Source organism: Bombus pascuorum, chromosome 11 (assembly GCF_905332965.1).
Source record: "Bombus pascuorum chromosome 11, iyBomPasc1.1, whole genome shotgun sequence".
NCBI lineage: Eukaryota > Metazoa > Arthropoda > Insecta > Hymenoptera > Apidae > Bombus > Bombus pascuorum.
The window spans coordinates 3,213,086-3,236,700 of record NC_083498.1 but is presented as its reverse complement, the minus strand read 5'-3'; the positions used below and the strand labels follow the sequence as shown (position 1 = coordinate 3,236,700).

The window sequence follows — 23,615 nt, the reverse complement described above, 5'->3', positions numbered from 1 at the left end:
GTTATGTTACCCACATCTGATTTGTTAAAAGACGAGTTCCTTCACTTTTGTACAGTTATCTGATAGATACAGTTTATTGGGATAAACTAGTAGAGTCTCGTTTACAGGAAAAACCTGGCTTGCTTCTCTTTTGCTAGGGACGATGCTCGATATGTTCAGTAAAATGCACATTTTCACAAAGATTCGAGTTTGGTATTGCCAAGAGAGTTCAGAACGCTCGTGTCAATGTTAGCGATCTTCGTCCGACAAGCCAGTCAGCAAGTTTGACAAATATCCTTCGCGAAATTGCGAGTGCACACAGCGATATGGCACAATTAATTTCTTAATTAATGGAGAACGAACGCAGCATAATTAAAGATATTCGGTATTCGAGGTGAAGGAAATAATGAAGTTTTGTTTTCTACCGTAGAAGGCACGAAGAAGGTAAAGAACACAGCAGGATTATTCCTCGGCGTAATACGTAAGAGGATATTTATTATTTATATAGCTGTTGCAGAGTTTCATCCCCTTAGCTGGCCAAGCAACGCTGTTACTCGTAAAAAATGTAAAAATGTCAGCGAGCTTACTGGGAAAGCGAGAGAGAAAGAGAGAGAGAAAAAGAAAATGTATTTTCGAGTATCGTCATCAACAGAAAATACTCGTCCCATTTCTCTTTTCGGGACATAGATTACATAGAAGAGCGCTGGGTGTTGAGCAAGATAAGGAAGAAGATTCATAGAAAAATTCGTCAAATGCCAATTCGAAATTCCATCACAATAGCATACGCTCTAAGATGCGGACGTTTTGTAGAAATTGAAATTTTTCTGGCAACGAGTAGAGAAATGGAGGCTAAACAGAAATTTGTATCGTTCTTTATAAATACTACAACGAATGCTTCATTCTTATAATTCTGAAGCAAAATTAAATATAAAATTAAATAAATAGGGATTTTTTTTCAACACCTGTTACGAGCTTTTTTAACGTTTTGTGCGTCCGCAAACTTCAAAGTTGAATTATACAAGAGAAATTGCAAAATATATAGCATTTAATTTTCACAAGAACCGAAGTGCCGTGTCTGTGCCGCGAGGCAATGCGCGCACTAGCGACAATTTATCGCTCTCGCTCGCATCAATCGAAAGTTCAATTTCAACAACAAAATCGTACTGCAGCCGCGTCGTCAAACGCGCTATTATAAAATATAAACTGAATGTTCTCTTCGTAAGCGACAAAACTGTACGGCGACAGATCGTTGCCAGTGCGCCCATTGCCTTGTAGCGCAGACACGGTACTTTGCTTAATAATACAAGTCGAATGAACAATAAGTTAACGATAAGTTAACACCAAGTCGATACTAAAATATTTATCGATCCACACTACATTACAACATTAGTTTATTCGTATAACTTTACTTAGAAAACCAAGCTGCATGCACTTATCACCAAGAGTATAGGGATTTAAGAAAGCCAGGAATTATGCGATACTGTGGTGACGTTACAGAAAGTGATTTAAAACAAAAAGAATAACTTTGACGGCGATTGACTGTCTATAGCAGTTAGTGCTACTTTAAGCTATTCGGCTTAGGAAACCCTGGCGATTTTACGCATCGTTCATCATCGCTCGACAACACGCGATACTCACCACCGCGGTTAAAACTTCGATATTTTCCACTTTGTACAACCTTCGAATCATGTATGTATGTCGCGCGTCAACGTGTACACTATCGAATCGTTACCGTTCTATTTTCCGATCGTATACATGTACATGTAACCGTTCAACATTCAGAATACGTACGCTAGGAAGATGAAATATTAAACCGGCTTGATTTCAGTCCAACGAATATCGTGCGATATATTATATTACAGACGCCTCGAAAGAGCTACTCCTTCTCTACATGTTCCAATTCCTCACTATCGATTGAACTATATCGACCCCCTCCATATTCATCAACACTGTACAATGCTTACGTAGAAGAGAAAGCACCGAAGCTCATGTAAAAAGAACGGGCATTTTATCTTTTTAAGAGTATCAGCACTGTCTTTAGTTCGATCGAACTAATATCGTTATCGAAATTTTACAAGCAACAAATCAGAAATTATCGTCGTTAATACATTTTTCTTGCAAAAAGACAATGGTAAATTTCGTAATGAATAAAGTGAAATTTTGCAAGAAAATGTTACAAATTAGGAATCGCGTGACTATCGTGGTGTGATCGTAAGAAAAATTAGGAAACGTATAATATAGGAGATGCCGCTTAATAATTTGCTGATATTATTAATTCGTAAATGATCGTTTAAGAGGAACACGGTATTGGTGAAAGTAACACAGTAAGCACCAAGTAGCAAGTAGCAAGTCATTAAACCGCAACTATCCACTACTATCGTTGAGATTTTCCTGGCGAACGTGCACTTTGCTTTATTTTTATCAATGTAGGTCAGTAACGAAGGATAAAGGATTGACACGCAGAGACGAGTTGTAAAATTTCACGCGTCAATGAAATCTGTCACAACCTGGAAACGACTTAAACCCCTTTCTGGGGGGTTATCAACCAGATCGTATTTTTCTATCATTGAAAAGACTTTTTCGAGTTTGAGATAGAATTCTTATCGACTCGACGTTTCGTTAGAATTTTACGCTGAGGATTTGCAATTATTGTGCGAAATTGGAGGAAACGAGACAAAGTTGACTAGAAACATCGGAACGTAAAAATAATTGCGAAAAATTACGGTTATCTGAATCAAAATAAATACACGATGACAATTTTTTTACCCCCACTTGAACGAACGTCCGATGAGATACAATTAATCGATAAAGGAAAGTAATAAGCGAAATATTTCGAAGTGGTAAGATGATCAGATTTGATCGGCAGATTTCGACAGATTGAAAATTAATCAAGAAGCGAAGGGAGGAACTCGAATTGAAACGGAAAGATCGTGATGACGTTTCGGACTCGCCTAGTGACACGTGCGTAATAATTGAGCCTCAGCATCGATTGATCGATAGCTCTCTCGAAAACTAGATTAAAAGCCATCGATAATAGTTTAACTGCGCGTCTCTTGACCTCCTCTGCAGCGCAGAAATCTATTAATATCGAACGAAAAAGTGATTCGAGATAAGCTCATCGGACGATTCAAGAAAAAGATTTCAGATTAGTTTCAAGAGTGTGCGATAGTCTATTTTAAAAGCTACTGATTTTCGCTATAAAAACCCGACGGATATCAATTCTGTATTACACATCAAGCTCTGTCATCGATGAAAGTGGAAGTAACTCTCAGGATGCACAGACTCACCGTGCTTCTCGCTTTCGTTGCCCTAGTGGCCGGTAAGTTAACATATACACCACTATTAGGACATCTGCCTGTTACATTTACTGTAATAAAATACCAAGGAATTTTACTGTATTTAATCTTTTACTTTATAAGTCAACTAAAACAATCGACTATTTTGCGACTCTTGCGCAATAATTTACGAACTAATAATATTAGTAAATCGACAAGCGACATGCTGTATATTTTCATGAGTTCGATTAAATGATGTAACGAATGCTATAATATGGATATTTATATATCTCTACATATTATGCACGCTGTATGAATTTTTGCACTTTCAAATTTCTCACGTATACGTGATCGAAAATTAATCCATAAAGACTTCTACCACGAGCTTCGAAACTTGACTATTTAATTAAATATAATTCTGCCGCGTTACAATTACAGCGCCTTACAGTTACTCACAAAAATTGTGTGATAAGATTACTCTACTCCTCTCCTCAATAGGGATCACATTTGTCACGAGTTCTTACATCGACAAAGATCAATTACACAGCTCGTTATAGTCTCGTTAAAGCTCTCTGCCTCTGTGTTTCAGGGAATCCGATAACAAACCAGACGGTGCACCACCTCGTCCAGCGAATGGACGGTCGCATCGTAGGTGGCGAGGAAACGACCATCGAGGCAGCGCCGTACCAAGTGAGCTTGCAACACAATGGTCGCCACTTCTGCGGAGGTAGCATAATCGCTAAGAACTGGGTGCTAACCGCTGGACATTGCACCGATTTCCCAGCCAGCGGCTACCTCGTACGTTCCGGTTCGACCGACGTCAATTCCGGTGGTTCAGTGCATCGAGTTCAGCAAGTGATCAGACACGAAAACTATGGCAGCGATCGTCACGGTATCCCGTCGAACGATGTCGCCCTGCTTCGTGTGGTGGGCGAGTTCCAATTCAACAACGCCAGGAAACCTGTATCACTGTATCAAGGAAATCCCGATGCTCTTGTTAACAAATACGGATTGATCACCGGTTGGGGTACCACCGAATCCGGTCAGCTTCCGGCGCGTCTCCGCAAGGTATCGGTTCCTATAATCTCGAGACCGTCGTGCAACGCAGCGTACAAGGAGGTCGGCGGAATTCCTCAGTGGGAAATTTGCGCTGGAGTTCCGAAGGGAGGCAAAGACTCTTGCCAAGGTGACTCTGGTGGCCCCTTTGTTCTCAATGGCAAACTCGTGGGAATCGTCTCTTGGGGTATGGGCTGCGGAACTCCTAAGTATCCAGGCGTTTACACCGACGTTTCCCACTATAGCTCATGGATCAAGCAACACGCTCGTATCTAACTCGCGAACAACCCTTTTCTCCAGTTAAAAAAATACTCGACGAATCGGTGCACAAATCGTGTTGATAACGATTCTAATCGTGGTATACTGTAGATACGGTATACATGTACATGCAAATTTAAGGACAAATGATACAGATTCGTAGAAAACTTTCTTTCTCTCTATTTATCTTTTTCAAGATTTGTTATTAACGCGCGGAGATTAAACGGAATTTCATATGTAACAGAGAGTAAATTTTGTAATAATATCCATCAGCCATGTAAATAGCGACTGTACAGAAAATAAATGTTGTTTTATTATCACAACCTTGCTTCCTTTTATTCAAGTTGAACAATGTAGTAGGTATAATGACTCGTGAAAATACTACATTCAGAACAGAAGGGCTGATAAATGTCCAAATAGTGTCTCTCTTTTACAGACCCGTCTTTTACAACGATGCATTTTTATACAAAAATGAAACTTAATCTGTCGAACATTGTGATCTTTATTTTAATAGAACAAAATGGATCATACGTAATTCGATAAAATAATATAAAACGGAAAATGTTGTACATGCATTATTTCCTTATAAAACGAAAGAAACTTTTCGGACGACCTAATATATCAGATGTGTTAACCTACGAAATTTCTTAAAATTGTATCAATTGTATTGAAATACTAACTATCGTGGTGGTTATATTGATAAGATTTTAGATCAATCTGAAAATCTATATGAAAATCTCATAAATTTGTTTTCAACGAACATAATGTGTGTAAATTAAATGTGTGACTTTCTTCCTTTTGACATGTAGAAACAGTCAAATCAAATTAATAGAGTTATGCCGACTAGGGTTTTAGCCAACTAGCCGACTAGGGTTCTGGCCGACTAACCGACCAAGCTTTTGGCCGACCAACCGACTAGGCTTTTGGCCGACTAGCCGACTAACCGATTAATCTGCTTCTAAGAAGCTGACTAGTCGTCTCTGCTTATCATTTTTAAAGGCCGCTACAAAACGCGTCAAATCTATGATTGTTTAATATTGCTAATCCAAAGAGAAATTTTTTTATCATTGTTATATTTATTTTATTTATTATTGATTATTATATTTTATTTTATTATTTATAAAATCTTGAAGATTTTTTTTATGATAAAATTAAAAAATAATGGTGCCTAGTCCTTAATTATTATTTTACAATAATTAAGTTATATATAATCCTTAATTGGTTAACTTATTTATTTTATTTCAATAAAAACAAATACTTATTTTTTATTTCTTAATGTAACAATTATGTTACATACCTATAAATAAGTATACTACATTACTATATATTAAAAAATATTAAAATTAGACTAATGACAGTAAAGAAAGGACATTGTATTTTTATTTCCACGCTGTATCAAGCTATGAGTAAATACAAATCTAAGGCCGATCAATCTTGCCGACTAGTCATCGTCTAGAAAAGTTTCCGAATAGTCGACTTAATCGATTAGTCGACCACTAGTCGTTACATCTTACAAATTAGAATATACAGTCAATCCAGACGATCTACGATAAGATTGCTACTCAAGCTTTTAGAATCTTCATCGTAGTATTCGTAAAATCATATCAGGATTAAGTATCAATGTAACTGTCACAATTTTAATACCGCTCACGCGACAGAATTAATAATTTATATAGCGATTTCCATTTGGAGATTAAGTATAATGTACGTGCATAGATTGTATCTATGACAGAAGGTATTAATTTCGATTAATTTGATCTTTATTTATTTCATTGATCATTACGTGAAAATTTGCATAAGTCTAAAATATCGTTAAGAAATTATTAAAACATTTAAGTATTACTATTGAACGTTAACTATACTATTGAACGTTACGTATTACTATTGAACGTTAACGTTACTATTAACGTTTGAAACGTTAAACCACAAAAAATCCGCGTAAGGATCATAAATGAAGAATGTGATAAATAATTTTAAAACGTAATTTTACTTGCTAGTAAAATTAAATCTGTATTTTTATATCGTAGTGAACTTTTCAAAACTGTCGATTATCGTAATATTAAACATACCTTTGATCATTTACAAAGGATTCATTTATTTTTAAACTGACATATCCTTATGAAACATATAACATAAAAGCATATTTTTTCTTTTCAAATGTATTAGTCATTAATTGCAAGCGACATCGAAATAAAAAAAAATCAGCAAAAATCCAATTATCACCCGTATGATCTTTGTATTCGATATTATAACGATAATCTCGTGCCGGTATAATAAAATTAGATGTTCTTCTTGCCTGTATTTACTGCGTTTTACTCTATCACTATTATAAACAATGCTGTCTATAAACGACTAAACACAGATTTAGATTTTGAACGGACTTGGAACCTTTTTTATCAAATTAATCCCAAAATTTTTATCGGGATTTAGATTAGAGTTCTATGAATACCAAGATATATTTATTAATAGACTACAGATTTTTATATTATAAATTTAAAATACTTGTTACATAGCGGATAGGACAAGTCTCAAATTTAAATAAACAAAATAAATAAATTTTAATAAATTTACCACTTTCTTTGTTATGCTAATAAAGATATAAAAATACACGTCCACGGCCCATAATAATTTATAACGAATATGTATACATCAGCATATGCATGCGTTATTATACCTTTTTAATGAAAAAGCATAAATTAAACGTAAACAGGTAAAATGAAACCAAAAAATTAAGAAGAAAGCTTACCGTCAGAACGATAAATTTTGATTGATACGACTGATTTCATACCAAATCCGCGTAAAGTACGGTGGCTTTACGAATTCTGGTTCTTACTCTTATCGATGCCACGTATAATACCTTTTGTTCGATATATTTATTGTTTGTGACTCATTTTCATATAAATACACCACAAATTCTGTAGAAAGGCAGACAAACATTGCAACTCCTTGGCAAGCAAGATGTTCACACAACTGAGTTTACTCGCCTTGTTGGCTGCCGCGACAGGTAAGTTCTTTATTCTCAACGATATTCATTCACTTTTCACTACCCAAATTCATCTAAAAAAATTGTAACTTAAGATATTTAATAACTCGTTATTTACCGAAATATCTGATTGACTTTGCGATGCTTGATTCGATCGCTTTCTGCTGCTAACGTTTATGTACAAAATTGCAATTGAAAATATTTGGTAAAATCTTCCAAGCCCTTGATAAAGATATTAGAAATCTACAAAGTCAACGCTTCTTATAACACCCGATGCTTTTCTACTTAATTCGGCTATTTATAAAATCCCACGCTATTCGTTAAATGTATTTAAAATCCACTCCTTTAACCGTGCTCATAAAAATATAAGTACCACGTATATATAAATATCTGCAATCTACCTACCGTTTCTTTAATCGTGTTCATAAACGCGTGAACCTGCATAAATCATTTTAATCGTTTCCCGTATGCTTTAAACCGAAGATAAAATTATTATTCCACCAGCAACCCCACCGTTGCAAAGACCGATCTTGAACCCCCTATTCCCAACCGGGCAAATCATCGGTGGAACGGACGCAAGAATCGAGGATGTACCGCACCAAGTGTCCCTTCAAGGTTTCGGCATGAGCTTCTGTGGCGGTAGTATCATTTCGGACAAATGGGTGATAACAGCTGCTCACTGCATGGCTTATCCACCCGAATGGATCACCGTGAAAGCCGGAACGACCACCAAATCCGTTGGCGGAAGCACACACGAGGTAGCTGAAATAATCGTCCATGAGAACTATACGACGAATTGGCGCGGAGTACCAATGAACGACGTGGCCGTGCTACGAGTTTCAAATCCTTTCACGTTGGACAAAACGCGTAATCCTATCAAGATCTTCAAACAAGACGAAGAATCCGCCGTGGGAATCACCGCGACAATCACCGGATGGGGTGCGACGAGAGAAGGTGGTAGCACTGCCGAGATCCTTAAAACTGTTGATGTACCTATCGTATCCAAGAGCTCCTGTAACGAAGCCTACAAATCGTACGGAGGGTTGCCCGAGGGACAAATCTGCGCGGCGATACCAGAAGGAGGAAAGGACGCTTGCCAAGGCGACTCTGGCGGCCCCATGACTATTGGTGGACGTTTGGCTGGCCTAGTGTCCTGGGGTTACGGCTGTGCCCGACCCGGCTACCCTGGTGTTCACACAGAGGTTGCTGCCTTCAGCAATTGGATCATCTCCAAGACTGGAGTTGAAGCGTAAAGTTTCCCGAAACTGGATCTTCCTCTTTTATCTCTAATAAGAATTATGCGTAAATAACGCACTTGTATGGTACGATAAATTCAATAAAATTTGATTTCTCTGACGAGTATAGAACGCTTCGCTCTGTCGGATCTGCTGGATCCTATTCTGGCGTATTACGAACCTTCTCCGCATATTTCTTCCTCTTCTTTCCTTTTAAAAAAATCGTGTGCCCTCGTGACGTTAATAAAGAAACCGATAAGCTATTCCAAAGTATAGATCTAGTCGACATATCGAAATTAATATACGGTGAACAACTTGGCATCTATAAGTGTGGCCATTCAAGGGATTCGTTAATTCGTTGATTTTGAACTCGTTTGACTGTCGAGCTACAGGTAGGAGAGAATTTATCTGCAGAAAGCTTAGAAATTGATAGGCCACAAATTATTCGAAAATTAAGAATCGAAATTGCTAGGTATTTTCTCGCAACGCTTAATAATCACTATTAGCTTGCTATTATCGTCGCACTTGTGGATTGTCGAAGCACGTGAATATAGATCTGTCATTTGCATCGATGCGTTATCAATAAATAATAGATAATGTTACTAATGGAACAATAGTCGACAGTGGCTTGTTTCCTCTGCGCTTGAGTGATTCCATAAAAGAACAGTAAATGATGCTTCCAATTGCTAATTCATCGTTAATTCGTACACAGTACTAAAACTCACATACTGTTACTACAAATCGATCAACGTCATCGGATGCTTATGAACATATTGAACTTGGTACTGTTATTAGTTATATCTCGGTACGCGTAACAAAGCAACCTTTTCAAGCGAACAATTCTCGCGCGCTTCCTACGAATCCGGTTAAAGTCAAAATTAATTCTCCTTTGGTAGAGCCAACAGAGTTTCTGATTCAATCTCGGCTAATGCTCTAACCTTATTCCACTTCGAGGCGGAAACTAAGGTAAAGTGCGACTTTCATTAACAAATTGCATCGTATCGTTGAAACAACATGGAAACGCGACTTCTATGGAATTCCAGGTTGTGCTCCGTCGCGATTGGGCGAAAAACCATTAATAAGATTTCGGGAACGTTGGCCAAATAATCCGAAATGTTGTCCTCGATGACAAAAAGCTCGACGTTATCGGTGGATTAACGACGAGGTTGTACAACAGTGCATCGGTATCACGCAATTAACAGTTGATTTACGTTATCGCGTCAAACGTTCGCACTTTGCCAAAGTTCCTTCAATTCTGCCAGCGACCCTGTCGCATCGATACGATTTATTACGTTTTATCTTTAATTCGTACACCTCGCGCGTTCAATATGCAGATGAAAAACACGATGAATCGCGTTTCGTTTATAAAAGAGCGAATTTTTTAATTCCATATATCGTCAAATAATTCCAGCTCAAAGCTACCTTTTCAGTTGAGTTTGGAATGAAATGCGTTATTAATTTAGCGTTGTACTTAAACACGATAACTCATACCGTGTACCAACTTTATGTTAGTTGTATGTTCGCAGTAAACCGCTTTTATATACATTTTCAGATTAGTCCCAAATTCTATCAGTATGATTACAGTAGTCCTGACTCGTTGCTAATAAAATATCGAAATGCTTCGTTTTATACGAGCCGCTGATCCGCCAAATTAGTTAACTCCATAGAAGACAAAGTTTTCAAAAAGTGCAGTCGACCACTTTGCTCTACGAACAATTCGTATAACGCAAACAGCGTAGATTGTGAAATATTTCTGTAGTATATATTTTTTTTTTTTTAAATAGTTTATTTAGCCAATATTTGATTTTTTTGTACATTTTTGAGATTCACAATAAACAATGAATTGAGTATAGTGTGTTTAGGCAAAAGTACCGATACGCGTCGGTACGACGTAGCCATGGTCTAATATGTGTCGTGGATTTTCGGTTTTTGCGTTTATTTTTTTGGGTTTAAGTCGCATTGGTGCGTGATTTTTGTGTATTCTTGTGTGTGTTGTATTTTGTCCTGAAACTTGGCCGCAAAACAGGACTCCTCGGTGTATTACTTTTATGCGTTGTGGGATTTTTTGGGGGGGGGGATGAGAGGGAAGGGGAGGGGGGTCTGTAGTATATATTCAAATAGCTTCGTGAGCCATTGTACTTGCAATATTTTCAGTTTAAGTGTTACAAAGGGCCTCCATACATGATATTTTGTCGAGTTTATCGAGAAAAAGAATCCTCTTGTACAAGATGCGTATTCTTCGCGGCTAAAGGGCTACCGCAGGGAAAATCCAACGTTCAAGGTAAACGTATCGTTTCCTCGCAGGTTAATCGCGACTGACCTCGATCGTATCGTCCTCGTTTGCCAGGTTCGATCGTTAATTCCGCGTTGGCCAAGCAAACGTTCTAAAAATAATTTATCGACTGGGTCCTTGTTCGTGCGTTTGGCTGTTTGCGTTCTTGTCTTCTTTCTCTCGTTCGTCGAACTTTGAACGATCGATCATCCGGATATGCGATAACTGGCAGGTTGACGGATAACGAAATATGCATAGTCAGACAGGTAAGTTAGAACGGTTTGGTCTCGCGAACGGCGGAAACAAAGCGAATTGAGAGATTAAAATATCGAACGGAAGATTGGAAGGTTCACGGATCTTGACAATTTTCTCGATTCCTGATCCGATTAGCGACTTCATTGAATGGAGATAGAATTTGGATAGGATTTGCAAAGTTTCATTCTTACTGGCGAAATTCCACTGTGTATCGCTGTGCATACAAAGCGATGAAACGATACACATGGATGCATATGGTCGCACGGTCTGAGGGCGTCGAGTTACCACAAATGCAAATGCACTTACGGTACAATAATACACTGTGCTTTATGACTATAAAACTACCCTAAAATTCTTAGAGAAAGAGAGGGAGGTTACCGCATTGGTAAAATGTGAAACTAACGTGAAAATGTAATAGGTAGAAATTAGAAGATATTTACTGCAAACATATATCTAAGAAAAGATTAGTATACAGCATGAATAGCCGGCTTAAGTGCGTAATATGTAAGCGTTAAAGATAATGCCACTGAACATTGATGCCTATAATACTTAAAATACTTTTATCACCTCTGTGCTTAATTAGAATCCTCCTGCTCTTTGATCATAAAATGATATTAAAATTAGAAAATTATTTTGTAACTTTCACCAAGACGAGATTTACATAATGAAAATGTATAATAATCGAATTAATATTCATTTATAGTTAACATTTCGTCGATCTTCCTTCTTCACAAACAACTGTCTGCAACCTATTAAGTATGAGAAGCCTCAAGTTTTTAAAGAAATCTAGTTCTATATTTTCCCAAATTAATTTTTCCCCCAATATTTCTTTCAAACGTTCGTTTCACTTCATTCGCGAATCAACACTTTTTGGAGTAAGTACATTTAGCATTACATGTGTCTGCACGTAGTATACAACTATACATCATCCAATATATTTAATAATGTAGAAAAAATTTTCTACTATTGTCACAAAGAACCGTCTAATAAAGATGACGATCAAAATCTGCTCTATCGCAATATTTTAGGCCTTACATGGTTCTTTTATAGGAAAATTCAATTATCTCATTGACCGTTAAGCATGATAATTTAGCACGTACCCATACACTTTTAATCGATATTTATAGAAGCCACTCAATATTTATAGGTCGACCGACTTGATATTTATAAAGCCGATGGAAGAGCGTGACATTAAAAAAGGGAAAATAGGGGAAGAAAGAAAACACAAAAAGAGAGAAGAGAGAAAAACAGGGGAAACAGTCGCGGAATAACATTTTTGCCGCGAAAATTTGTTCCGTTCGAGAGTTCGGAAAAATATACCGATAACTTTTAACGTTCCTCGCGATGATTATCTTTGATTTACTCTCGTTCCCAACAGAATCAGAGAAAACAGTAAGGTACAGCAGGTGAAACGTAGTTTGGCCACTCGGAGAGCGCGTGAACTTTTGACCTCGACTCTAGGAACCCGTGCCAACCCCAATCGGACCAGCTTGCTCGAAATATTCCTGTCAACCCTTTAATTGCAATGCTATCTTAATTTTATTCATACTACGTCGTAACCGAATTATTCACGAAAATGAAAATATCTCGCATCGAAAGGTTACCAGAGAATAATAAAGAAGCCTCATTGAAAATCGAACGGAACTGGATTTGCTGGTGAAACGAAGAAATACAACGATCTAAATGGCTTTCCGTTTCTAGAAAGTGATTCGTTTTCTCGTATTATCAACAATGCAAAGGCAATCCCCGTTCATAAGGTCATAACATACGTAAGACACCGATAAAGTCGACGAAGCTGTATATGCATAAATGAATATGCATGCAGGCGGGAACATCGACGACTCACTCGAAAGCTTCATCTTTGAAAACGTAATTAACCGCATACGTGCTTAATACCGAAGGAAGCGAGACCTGCGTGGTTCGAGCGTCCTCGGGCATCCTCGAGCGTCCTCGAGTGTCCTCGAGCGCAGCTCGATCGCATGTTTTATAAAACTACAAATATAAAGCATGTCCGTCGATCTTCGATACACATATGCTTATACTGTTCGCTCTTTTTCGCAGCTTGTTAACTTGTATCTTACATATCGTTCTCAACGAGACATGCTAAGCTTTCCTAAAGCTCTTAGGAAAAATCTACACCTGAAATAAACCCAACGTACTAAACGCTTCGCAAATAATACAGATTGCGGATTTTTGTGCATTCGTGAGAAAGTGACAGATATAGCTGTGCGTAGGATGTACGTAATTTGCAAAATTATATGAGATATACGGTCTAGAAGTTACAGAAAAATTATAAAGTCAAATTACATCCAAGTGAAATGAAAATATATTAACTTTCCGCTGGGATTCTAAGATGTCATTGTAAAATTTTAATGTTGATTTGTAGGTTATGATTACAAAGCTCTATCTAACTGAAGATTAATGACATGTTATTTTATGCGTTATTTTAGAGCAAAATTATCACAATCTTTATAAACGTTTTTCTAGAATCTCATACTAATAGTTAAAGATTAAAAATACAAAAATATATAGAATACATATAATTTACGAAAACATAAAATATCCAAGTTACAGTCGCTATTCGTTATAATATTTAGTAGATGAACAAATCTTTGTCTAGATTCTAATCTTTTCCTTATTTTCACAACAATAAAAGTTTGTATATAAATATCCACATTTTAATAATATATAATAATATCAAAAATGCTTTTCATACACACGATGAAAAATCGATTGTACAATGTGAATATTTCGAACATCGTAACCTAACCACTGTAAATAAATATATTTTTTGTAGAATATCACATTCTAACTAGTAATTCTAGGAAGAAATCGATAATATTTCTTAGTCGCGTTGTTTACGGATCAATGTTAAAGAGCGTATATAATTGCCGGTTGCCTTTGAATTCATTTCATCGAAAGTCGAAACAAGTTATAAAAATGCAATACCAAAAAAAGTTGTCGTAACCTAACCTTTCAATGTTTGCTCTATATATCACGATTGTGTTTGTTTCCGATCATTTTAGGTTAATCGTTCGACCGATTTATTCGCATCAAAGATGTCACAATCGCAACGTTTGGAATTTATCTAGAAGCTAAACATGTTAAAAAAAGCCTAAACAAAGCTCAGCTGATCTTATTTTTGGCACTGAATATTTATCAGACGAACATGTAATCGTTGTCGAATTTTGAGAACGAAATCGTCTTCAAACTAAGATATCGTTTCAATGAAAAATTCTGTGATGGTTCTTTGCATATACATATAATGAACAAAGTATCGCTATATATTGAAGCTTTAAATACTTGCTTAACATCCGATAAACAATTCGATAAGTATCGATCTAATGGCGAACAAATGGAACGTTTCGATCGAAAGATTCTTCGCATGACAACTGAATTCGATCGAATTAGACGAAACTGACATCGATTAAAAGAAAAAAGAACTAGCTAGTTTCATTTCTAATATACTACGTCCTATATATCACATATATACTGTTTCTACGTGCCTAACTTGCCTATCGCACAAAACAGTCAATAAATAACGTCAGATAACATTAACAAGACGGTATTAAAAAAAATGTTAAATATCGTCTTCATTTACTACACTAAACATTAACATTCAAAAGTCATGTGTTTACTTAGCAGCTTTATTTAGTCAAGAACAAATAATAGACTCTTTTATCGCGCCCAAACACGCTATATTTTATTCTGCGTTATAAGATATACGCCCTACATTTCAATGTCGAAGAAGACGCAACTAGAGTGAAAAATTCGATATAAAAAGCGATAGGTCATGAGGCAATCGAATACCTACAATGGCCACAAAAAGTATTTGCGGATTATTGTATTTATTATAATACTTATATAGTAATTTATTAGATTCAAGTACATTAAAGAGTATGTCATTTAATAGTATTTTTATATGACTGCAAGAATTTGATACTTGGGAAAAATAGAATATTTTTTCACAGATCGAAGACTCGCAACGATTATCGATCTATAACAAATGTTCGCGTTTCCGACCAGAAATTCCTCAAAGACTCTCGTTATGTCACTGGCGAATGCATATCTGGCACATGATCAAAAGACTCACCGAAACGATGATCTCTGGTAACGCGTCCGTTTAGATACTCCTCCGCTGATTCGTCAACTCGCTCCGGAAGTTAACTTGACCTTCAATCTGTTGGATCGACAAAGAACCGCACTATGATACTCGAGTAGGGCATCCGAGGTCAGGTCCAGAACAATACACAATTAAGAGAAACGTAAATGGACGTATGCGGCAGATAATCGCGCAGAAAGACGTCAGTAAAGACACGCACCCGACCGCGGTAGCTTTTAGACTGAGGGTTGTTTCGGCGCGACACTACCGCACCGCCACCCCTCGACCAGCCGGCTCACTAGACACCAGACCGCCGCACCGCCGAACTAACGCGAACCAACCAAACTACAAAACCATTCGACGTTCTCTCCTGCCAGCTATTGTTTCGCAAAACGATTGGCTCGAATCAAGCTTTATGAAGCTTCTTCGACACTTCATAACTTGTGTCCATGCTTCGTTCCTTTACTTTTTTGTAATTATTAAACTATGTACTTTGCGCGAGTTCTTATATTTCTTCGAAATCAATTTCTTTTACGTTCCCACACTAAAAAATTGTTGTAATTGTAATTGTTATATAATTTCTTAACAAAATGGGAAAATGATCAAAAAGAAGATAAGAAATAATATATGTTATTTGATATTTATATACATATTCTAATTTTCGATAAATATTTCGATAAGTATTATTACGTCTGTTTTTCACGAACTTACGAAACTAATTTCTAAATAATTGCTCATTTAACCTGTGCGTGTAATCTAACGATAACGATACCGACCGCCCCTCGCAAACAGTAATTTTACGACCGTTACAACAAATTCTCGTATAATTACGTTAAAAGCGTTTCATTTTCCGATAAGCTTCGGGGATAAATTGGGCAATCGGTGCGTAAAACTCATTTTACGCTGGATAAAGCAAAAACAGTTACGAACAAGCTACGTTCGATATGAACGAACTTCTTTTCTGTGCAATTTCCCTTTTACTGCTCGGATGTAAGTATGCGGATATAGATACATTTTTCAGTATGTCGAACAAGACAGATTAGCATTCCTATTTTCAGTACTTTCATTTACAAACTTTTTATACGCCTGTGTCATTTTATGTACATACATACATATTTCATTCTTGCACACCAATAAAATAAAGTCTTAACTTTATCTCATGCATAAAATAAATAATAATGATAGACGAATAAAACTTAAAAGACATGCTTCTGGCGGGACTTTCGAATATTTGTAGCAAAGACGAGGGGACAGGAGCTGCCAGCGGTAGATCGAATTGTCGATGGAGCACCTATCAATATTACGGAAGTTCCATATATGGTAAATAATTATATCGGTCATCAAATCTTTTTTTTTCTTAAATTAACTGAAAATATCCATGTATTTGAAAGATTTACATTCACAAACTTATGTTAAACTTATGCAACACGTCTTTCTACGTGTCTTATTATACTAACCTTTATACAATAACAGCACTTTCTTCCATCTGATATGAATAATAATAAATAATAAAATTCGTTAGAGATAATGAGTAACTGACAAACAAAACTAACGACGTTAGTAATGGAATGATTATCTGCAATAGTTATCATACAGAGCAAATAATGAACACGCATGCGGTGCTGGTATCCTCAATAGAGAGTGGGGAGTAACTGCTGCTCACTGTGTCGTTCCGTAAGTAAAAAACTTTTTCAAATTCGATTTTGAATTTCGTTTTGTGTGTTTAATATTGATCCGATTGACATAGATTTATCGACAATCCCGAATTTTCGATAACCGTCCGTAGTGGATCTAGCAAATTCGATACTGGTGGTGTTATTCACAATGTAACGACACTTTCTTATCACGAAAATTACGACGCAGGAAACAACGATTACGATATTGCAGTATTCAAGGTACATCCACCGTTTGAATTTAACAACGCGACACAACCTGTCAAGCTTCCTGAGGACAGTGAAACCGTTGACACAAATTGGGGTTTAATCGCCGGTTGGGGCTACTTCATCGTAAGTTTATTCGTAGAAGGTCTATCCTCTGTTCAATATTAACTTGTTAATCGGGTCATCCCTTGTAACCCAGAAAGAATTAAATAGCCGATATCTTGGACATAATAATATTTTTATTCAAGGGCTCTATATTTCTTACGTTGAATTGTAGCAGACAAACAAACTTTTAGGATTTCGATCCTGTATTATCGGAGACTCTGCAATACGTTATAGTGCCGAAAATGAAGAGAGAGAAATGCTTGGCGGACTACAAAGGCAAATATGAAGTAACAGAGCGGCAGGTTTGTTACGGATTTTCAGAAGGAGGAAAAGATTCGTGCAAGGTAAATCATAATATATTTTATAGCAATCAAAGATATTAACTCTGTTCTGGAGTCTAACTTACTCTGAATATCATTGATCTTTTATAGGGAGATTCTGGTGGTCCATTGGTTAACAAGGGTATCATGATCGGTATAACCTCGTGGGGCCCCGATTGCGGTGGATCACACGAACCTGGCGTTTACACCGACGTTATCGGGCTAGTAGAATGGATTAAAAATAAAACTATGTGATCATTATAAATTGCAGAATAATTTTAATAAATTTGCTTCACGGTTTCGAAACCGACAGTGGAATCAGAAATTCTAAATCGATCAAGTCATTCATCATCGGCTTTGTACAATATCAGTATCATTATTAAATTCAATATTATGAAAAGCTTATAACATCGTATTATTATATTTAACAGTATTATACACTTTCTTTCGGTATAACTAACTCAATAGTTTCTTGATCTTTGGATAATACAAATCTAGCCCTCTTATAATTCAAAAGATTCGCTTTCCTTTGCGCTGACCACATTTCGTATCCGAGTTTATAGAATTTTGGCAAACGGTCGAAACCTCCAGCATCAGCTAACGCATTGTTATAATCCCATTGTTTGTCACTTAATTTGTGTGCATGTCTTTTCTTCGAGGTTTTTACCTTCGACTCTTCCAGCATAATTGATCTTGTTGGTAAACTTGCTCTTTTCTCTAATAATGCAAGGAAATATTGTATCTGGAAAATTTACATCTATATACCCGTTACTCGCATATTTAATAATATTTAATATACACGTTTAATATAATATTTAATATATCAATCGTATTACTTGCATGTGAAACATAGGAAATGGAACAACGACAGTAGGCACTCCAACAATACACATTGTAGGATGATCAATATTAATTAAATGTTTATATAAAGGAGTCACGAAGTTATTATCTACTCGTATTCCACAATTTTCATCTAAAAATGGAAAACTGTACCGATACCCCGTACAAAACATAAATACGTCCACTGTAATGGAATTTTGATCTTTTAAAAAAATATTCCCCTCCTCTATTTTTTCCACACCTAATACCTCGATTACGTTTGGTGGTAAGGGGCTATTTAATCTATATGCATTGAAAATATGATGCTTTAATTTCTCCACTAAAAATTAATTAAGTAACTATATTCCAAAATTATTGGAAATACCTTTCATTATTATGGCTTAAATATATTCTAAATGCGTGGTTAGCCAAATCAAGAGCGATGTCGACTCCGGAAGCAGCTGCTCCCAATATTAAAACGCTTTTGCCAGAAAAATCTTCTGACTTTCGATATGAATGACTGTGCAGTATCGTACCCGGAAATTTTTCGATTCCTGGTATCACTGGTATGTAAGGATCGAAGTAATGTCTAAATCAAGTATAATTCAAACAAAATTAATAAAATATAATTGAAAAAGAATTAAATTAAACCAGTTTTAATAAAACCAAATTTAAATCTATCACGAATCGTTACGATATTTAATATTTATAAAAAACGTACCCATTACAGATCATTATAACGTTAAAGATACTTTCTTTCTCTTCTTTTGTTTTTACAACTTTTGTTCGTACAGCCCATTCTTCTTTACCTTCGGCTGAAATTTGCAATCGAACGGATTCTACTCGTGTTCCAAACTATAACATTATACCTTTCATAGCAAATCAATAAAAATTTTCTCACACAACAACGAGACTTATTCCCGCTTACCTGAATATGTTTAAATAAATCAAAATATTCCGCGTAATTCTGTAAGTAAGTCCGAACTTCCTGATGTGTCACACAACATGGTTCTTCAGCGTTCAATCTCTGGTAATCAGGGAAATTCATAATTTTCGCCGGTAAATTAGTTCTACAATGACAAATCCAGTATTCTGTTTCTAATTTTAACAGTTACTCGATAGACATAACATAACGTAAAATAAGTTGAAACAGTGCACAAAATTAAACCTTAAGTCTCGATACATGCTCGAATGAACGGGCAAACCATTTTCGTCGACTTCAGTTGCTTCTTTGTAAACCCATGTACCGCCGATATCATTTGTTTGCTCGAAAACATTCAATTCGAAATTCAAACTTCGCGCAAAGTGTCTGGCTGCGCAGAGGCCAGCTGCGCCGGCTCCTATTACGCATACTTTTCTCTTTTTCGTCAATTCAGCCATTTGTAGATTCGTACGTAACCTATGCGATAAAAAACATTGCGTTGATTATCAAAGAAACAAGTATATACATTTATATAAGATGTTTAGACTTTATTTTAGGATGAACTCAAGTACTTCGTTCCTCTATAAATATCTATCATAATTTCATATATAATCATCTTAATTTTAATGAACGCAATGTCAAATTACTTTTAAAAAGCATACAATTTAAATATTTACATTAAGAAACGAATAAGCGAAGATATTCCTGTATACATTGTTAATTAATAAATTAATCAAATTTCAAGAGTTATCTTTGTAAGTAATCAGAAACACGAAATAGCTTTTGCTAGATGTTCGATAGCCGCTTGTAACTTACGCTTTATTATATATTTAAATGACGATATATCCTGGCACCTAATACGAAGGTTCGCACTTGCGTCAACAAAATTACAGCTTTAGTTTACTCCTGTCCTATTTTATATCCTTCGAGAAAGATACGAAGAGGAATTTAAACAAAGACGAAAACGGACAAAATAAAAAGCCACATTCTTATCAGCGTAATAATATCACTATTTTGCTCCTGCACTACGCGGTTACGCGCGGTTAACAGATGACTACTTTGATAAAGTTTTTACGAACTGTAAACACAGATATCTTGTTGAAATCTCGTAATTAAACTATTCCAATTGTAGAAGTAAAATATTTATTGTAGTATTTTTTATAACATTACCATGTAAATAATCATAACATTAGTCTTACAATCTATATTAATGCTCGATATTGAATTCAATTATATCTAGTATTGAGCAATTAATTGTAAAGACTCTATGTTACAACGATATATCTCTGCATATGGTTTTCAGTCGATGTCGCATCAATTAAATGAGAGTTATCATATAAAAGTTATCTCTCTTTTTTACTCGTTTGTTAGAACTATTGTGTATATATATACCAACTGGGAACTCTTTAGCTCGCACAAGATAGATAAAATTTACTTTAAATAACTCTATCTGTCGCAAATTACTTTCATTCACATACCGAATAAAACAAACAAATATTAATCCGGTATAAACAACATTAAAACAATCGATTAGTTTGACGTTCGTAAGACACAAACTCAAGAAATTTTGCGTTATGCCTTGTTCAGATTAATCGAGCTGTTTATCAATATAATCATAACAGTCGTGTACCATTTCGTATAACGCGTACATGATATATTTATAAAAATTCTCTGCGACAGGTGTTGAAGTACATTCGTGAGCCACTGTATGTATGTAATATTATAATTATAATTATAAACATAATAGAAATATTGTATATAGAAAATATGACAGAATATAAAATACAGAAAAAGTAGAGGTTTGGGGGAACCAATATCAGCAAGTACAAAACTGTAAATAACAGGTCAAGGAAAGAACCTCAACTTCATTTGAAACTTGGAAGCATATTTCATATCAGATCAAGTAACATAACAGTCAAATAACTTGATTAATGAGTATAAACATAGAAACATGGGAAAATATTTCAAGAGAACCAAGTAAATAAAATTTTATGTCGATGAAGAATTTCGAATTACTTTAGATTCCTAGAAAATTTAAGTGACTTGACAAATCTGAGCAAGGCTTTAAGGTCGCTAAAAAAAGCTAAAAGAAGGGGGGAAAAAACAAACGATCTTAGTAACAGGTAATTTGAAAAGCACAAGGTGGTAATACGCTGTTGAATCGTGCAGCAGCTTGGCGCGGGTGACGTGGAAGTAAAAATCAGTAGCACGAATGTAGAAGTAGAAATCGACCGAGGCGCACTGTCTTTGTACGAAAATTTTGTAATTCCATTTTTTTCTTAACGAACGTTTTCCTTAATGTTATCTCTAGATTCAAATTGACTGCCACATTTTCTCCTTAATCAAATACTTCGGCAAATTTCTACATCTAATAGTCCACTTAATTATATCAATCTATTTTCAAATTCAAGAAAAGCTAGTACGAGTCTGTTCCGAGCGCTCATCACTGTCAAAATGGCTACTCATATGCACCACATTTGGAAAGCGGCTATGTTACTGTTATGTTACTTAGTTGCGTGTAATCGTTTGTTGCATTCTGAGACGAATTTTAAAGATCTATAAGATCGCACTCCTATTTCAAAAACATTCTTGTATGTCACTCGTTTCACTAACTTAATTTCTGTCAAACTTTTCTTCCCGTAAATCGTCGAATCCAACTCTCTATTGTAAGAAGTACGAGTGTGAAACTCGTAACAATTTTTATTGCACAAACACGCTTATTCAATTATAAGAATGCATAGATATCCTAATATCTTGGATCATTACTTGTATATATATCAACTGTTATATCACTTACATTCTGAATTCAATTTCTTGAACTTAACAACAAATAAATTCACTTACAATTCTTTATCTATGTAAATCATTCTATTTCCTATCTTTGTTAATAAAATATGAATTCATTATTTTTTCTTCGCAAGAACGATCGTCTTGTATTTCTTAAAGATCAGCCACGAAATCGATTACTGACGAAAAAACTTAATGTATATATGTATATCTATGTACGTTGTATATGTGTAGAATAAACTCAATCTAAGGTGAATAAACACACAGAGGCGTAAAATCGACCGAATACATACAATAAGGTTTAGAAGTAAAAAAAAATGCTCTGTTATGAAATCATAAACGAGAATTTCTTTGTATACCGCTTACATAAAAAGCTTTATATTACACAATAAACGTTCGAGATGTTGATTCTTCAATTCCTTCTGAAATGTAAGTTTCGGAATAAAGGTAAAATTCGGAATATTTCTGATCGAAATTAAAATAGATATAAATATTTAATAAATATTTTGTAGAGTAACCGATTAATACGTTTCATCTAAATCAGAAAATAAAATGTAGTATTACTTTCTTTCGTTCGAAAGATAATTTTTAGCAAACTTCGTTTCTTACTGTAAAATAATCTCATTTTCCGATTTCTTTCCCTTTTACTTGTTCTCAGTCTATTGATTTCTTATGTGTAGGAGTATGCGCCTGCATGTCAGGTTGCGACTCAATGTTAAATATATTGGTAATAACGAAATTCTTGTAATGGATACAAATTTAAAAAAAAATCATAACAAACAGTTTCCTGTGCTTAAACACTGTACGTACAATGAATAAGAACGAAAGAAGCATTCGGCAAAAAACAAGAAATAAAGAGAAAAACAATCCTAACGGTGACTATTCGCACAAATCGAAACAATTAAGTCGATTCCGACCCTCTTTACATTACATCATATTTTAATCGTCGTAGTATAAATATTTTCAATCGAATATACAACGCACACGACAATGGCTTCGTCCTATTTTCTCTTCTGTTTGTTAATTCTTTGCAATAATTCCCACGTACAATGCACACGTGCTTGATGATTAAAAAACTCATTAGCCCTATATAAAGTTCCCATAAAGTCACTGCTGGAACTTGCGCTATCGATCCCCCGTTCGTTTATAGGTAAACGAATCTCCGGTCTACTTCCGTAGTTTCGTATTTTTCATACAATTGATCCCTTTTAAGAAGAACCAGATGCATCGTCCTCTCGATGAATAAAAGAACATAAAATCTTTGACAGAATAGGATCCAACAGGCACGATTAACGAGTATTTTCTAACAATTGCAGCGCACAACACAAATTCGACAAAGGGCAGTATTAAGATTTTTTTTTTTTTCA

General features: G+C 35.5%; 6 protein-coding genes across 18 annotated transcripts in view; 3 read left to right on the top strand and 3 right to left on the bottom strand.

Moving 5' to 3' along the window:
- Nucleotides 1-10,606, bottom strand: part of LOC132912153 (prefoldin subunit 6) — a 107,490-nt gene extending 96,884 nt beyond the window's left edge. Inside the window, exon 1 of the mRNA XM_060969318.1 lies at nt 10,602-10,606. The gene's annotated coding sequence lies outside the window, so the exon portion shown is untranslated. The remainder of the gene's footprint in view (nt 1-10,601) is intronic.
- LOC132912128 (glutamate-gated chloride channel) overlaps nt 1-15,734 on the bottom strand; it is a 94,194-nt gene extending 78,460 nt beyond the window's left edge. For 2 of the 12 annotated variants that reach the window (XM_060969265.1, XM_060969266.1), the window contains exon 1: nt 15,407-15,734. The gene's annotated coding sequence lies outside the window, so the exon portion shown is untranslated. The remainder of the gene's footprint in view (nt 1-15,406) is intronic. The other 10 variants (XM_060969267.1, XM_060969268.1, XM_060969271.1 and 7 more) reach the window with 7 other exon arrangements.
- LOC132912143 (trypsin 3A1-like) lies at nt 3,149-4,872 on the top strand. Its single transcript, XM_060969306.1, has 2 exons — nt 3,149-3,298; nt 3,844-4,872. The coding sequence occupies exons 1-2, from the start codon at nt 3,229-3,231 to the stop codon at nt 4,584-4,586; spliced, it is 813 nt and encodes a 270-aa protein (XP_060825289.1). The 5' UTR covers nt 3,149-3,228; the 3' UTR covers nt 4,587-4,872.
- Nucleotides 7,472-8,907, top strand: LOC132912144 (trypsin alpha-3-like). The gene is made up of 2 exons (XM_060969307.1): nt 7,472-7,572; nt 8,056-8,907. The coding sequence occupies exons 1-2, from the start codon at nt 7,527-7,529 to the stop codon at nt 8,802-8,804; spliced, it is 795 nt and encodes a 264-aa protein (XP_060825290.1). The 5' UTR covers nt 7,472-7,526; the 3' UTR covers nt 8,805-8,907.
- Nucleotides 15,735-16,279: 545 nt separating the features above from the next.
- LOC132912146 (trypsin-7-like) lies at nt 16,280-17,997 on the top strand. Its single transcript, XM_060969308.1, has 6 exons — nt 16,280-16,405; nt 16,653-16,735; nt 17,001-17,089; nt 17,163-17,421; nt 17,592-17,744; nt 17,832-17,997. Exons 1-6 carry the CDS (start codon nt 16,360-16,362, stop codon nt 17,973-17,975), a joined length of 774 nt encoding a protein of 257 aa, XP_060825291.1. The 5' UTR covers nt 16,280-16,359; the 3' UTR covers nt 17,976-17,997.
- Nucleotides 17,998-18,076: 79 nt separating this feature from the next.
- LOC132912133 (uncharacterized) lies at nt 18,077-22,419 on the bottom strand. 2 transcript variants are annotated; one of them, XM_060969284.1, is made up of 7 exons: nt 20,139-22,419; nt 19,708-19,938; nt 19,468-19,609; nt 19,261-19,394; nt 18,925-19,128; nt 18,557-18,842; nt 18,077-18,462 (listed from the first exon to the last, which is right to left on the bottom strand). In XM_060969284.1, exons 1-7 carry the CDS (start codon nt 20,174-20,176, stop codon nt 18,154-18,156), a joined length of 1,344 nt encoding a protein of 447 aa, XP_060825267.1. In that variant the 5' UTR covers nt 20,177-22,419; the 3' UTR covers nt 18,077-18,153. The 2 variants fall into 2 exon arrangements, with proteins under 2 accessions (XP_060825267.1, XP_060825268.1); XM_060969285.1 differs by having other exon boundaries at nt 20,278-22,419.
- Nucleotides 22,420-23,615: the final 1,196 nt, after the last annotated feature.

Coding starts and splice junctions, on each gene's coding strand:
- LOC132912143 (XM_060969306.1), top strand. CDS start 3,229: ATGAAAGTGGAAGTAACTCTCAGGATGCACAGACTCACCGTGCTTCTC. Junction 3,299..3,843: donor TTTCGTTGCCCTAGTGGCCG/GTAAGTTAACAT, acceptor TCTGTGTTTCAG/GGAATCCGATAACAAACCAG.
- LOC132912144 (XM_060969307.1), top strand. CDS start 7,527: ATGTTCACACAACTGAGTTTACTCGCCTTGTTGGCTGCCGCGACAG. Junction 7,573..8,055: donor CTTGTTGGCTGCCGCGACAG/GTAAGTTCTTTA, acceptor TTATTCCACCAG/CAACCCCACCGTTGCAAAGA.
- LOC132912146 (XM_060969308.1), top strand. CDS start 16,360: ATGAACGAACTTCTTTTCTGTGCAATTTCCCTTTTACTGCTCGGAT. Junction 16,736..17,000: donor TTACGGAAGTTCCATATATG/GTAAATAATTAT, acceptor TATCTGCAATAG/TTATCATACAGAGCAAATAA. Junction 17,745..17,831: donor GAGGAAAAGATTCGTGCAAG/GTAAATCATAAT, acceptor GATCTTTTATAG/GGAGATTCTGGTGGTCCATT.
- LOC132912133 (XM_060969284.1), bottom strand. CDS start 20,176: ATGTATACAGGAATATCTTCGCTTATTCGTTTCTTAAT. Junction 18,843..18,924: donor TTAAGCCATAATAATGAAAG/GTATTTCCAATA, acceptor CAATGCATATAG/ATTAAATAGCCCCTTACCAC. Junction 18,463..18,556: donor TTCCTATGTTTCACATGCAA/GTAATACGATTG, acceptor TAAATTTTCCAG/ATACAATATTTCCTTGCATT.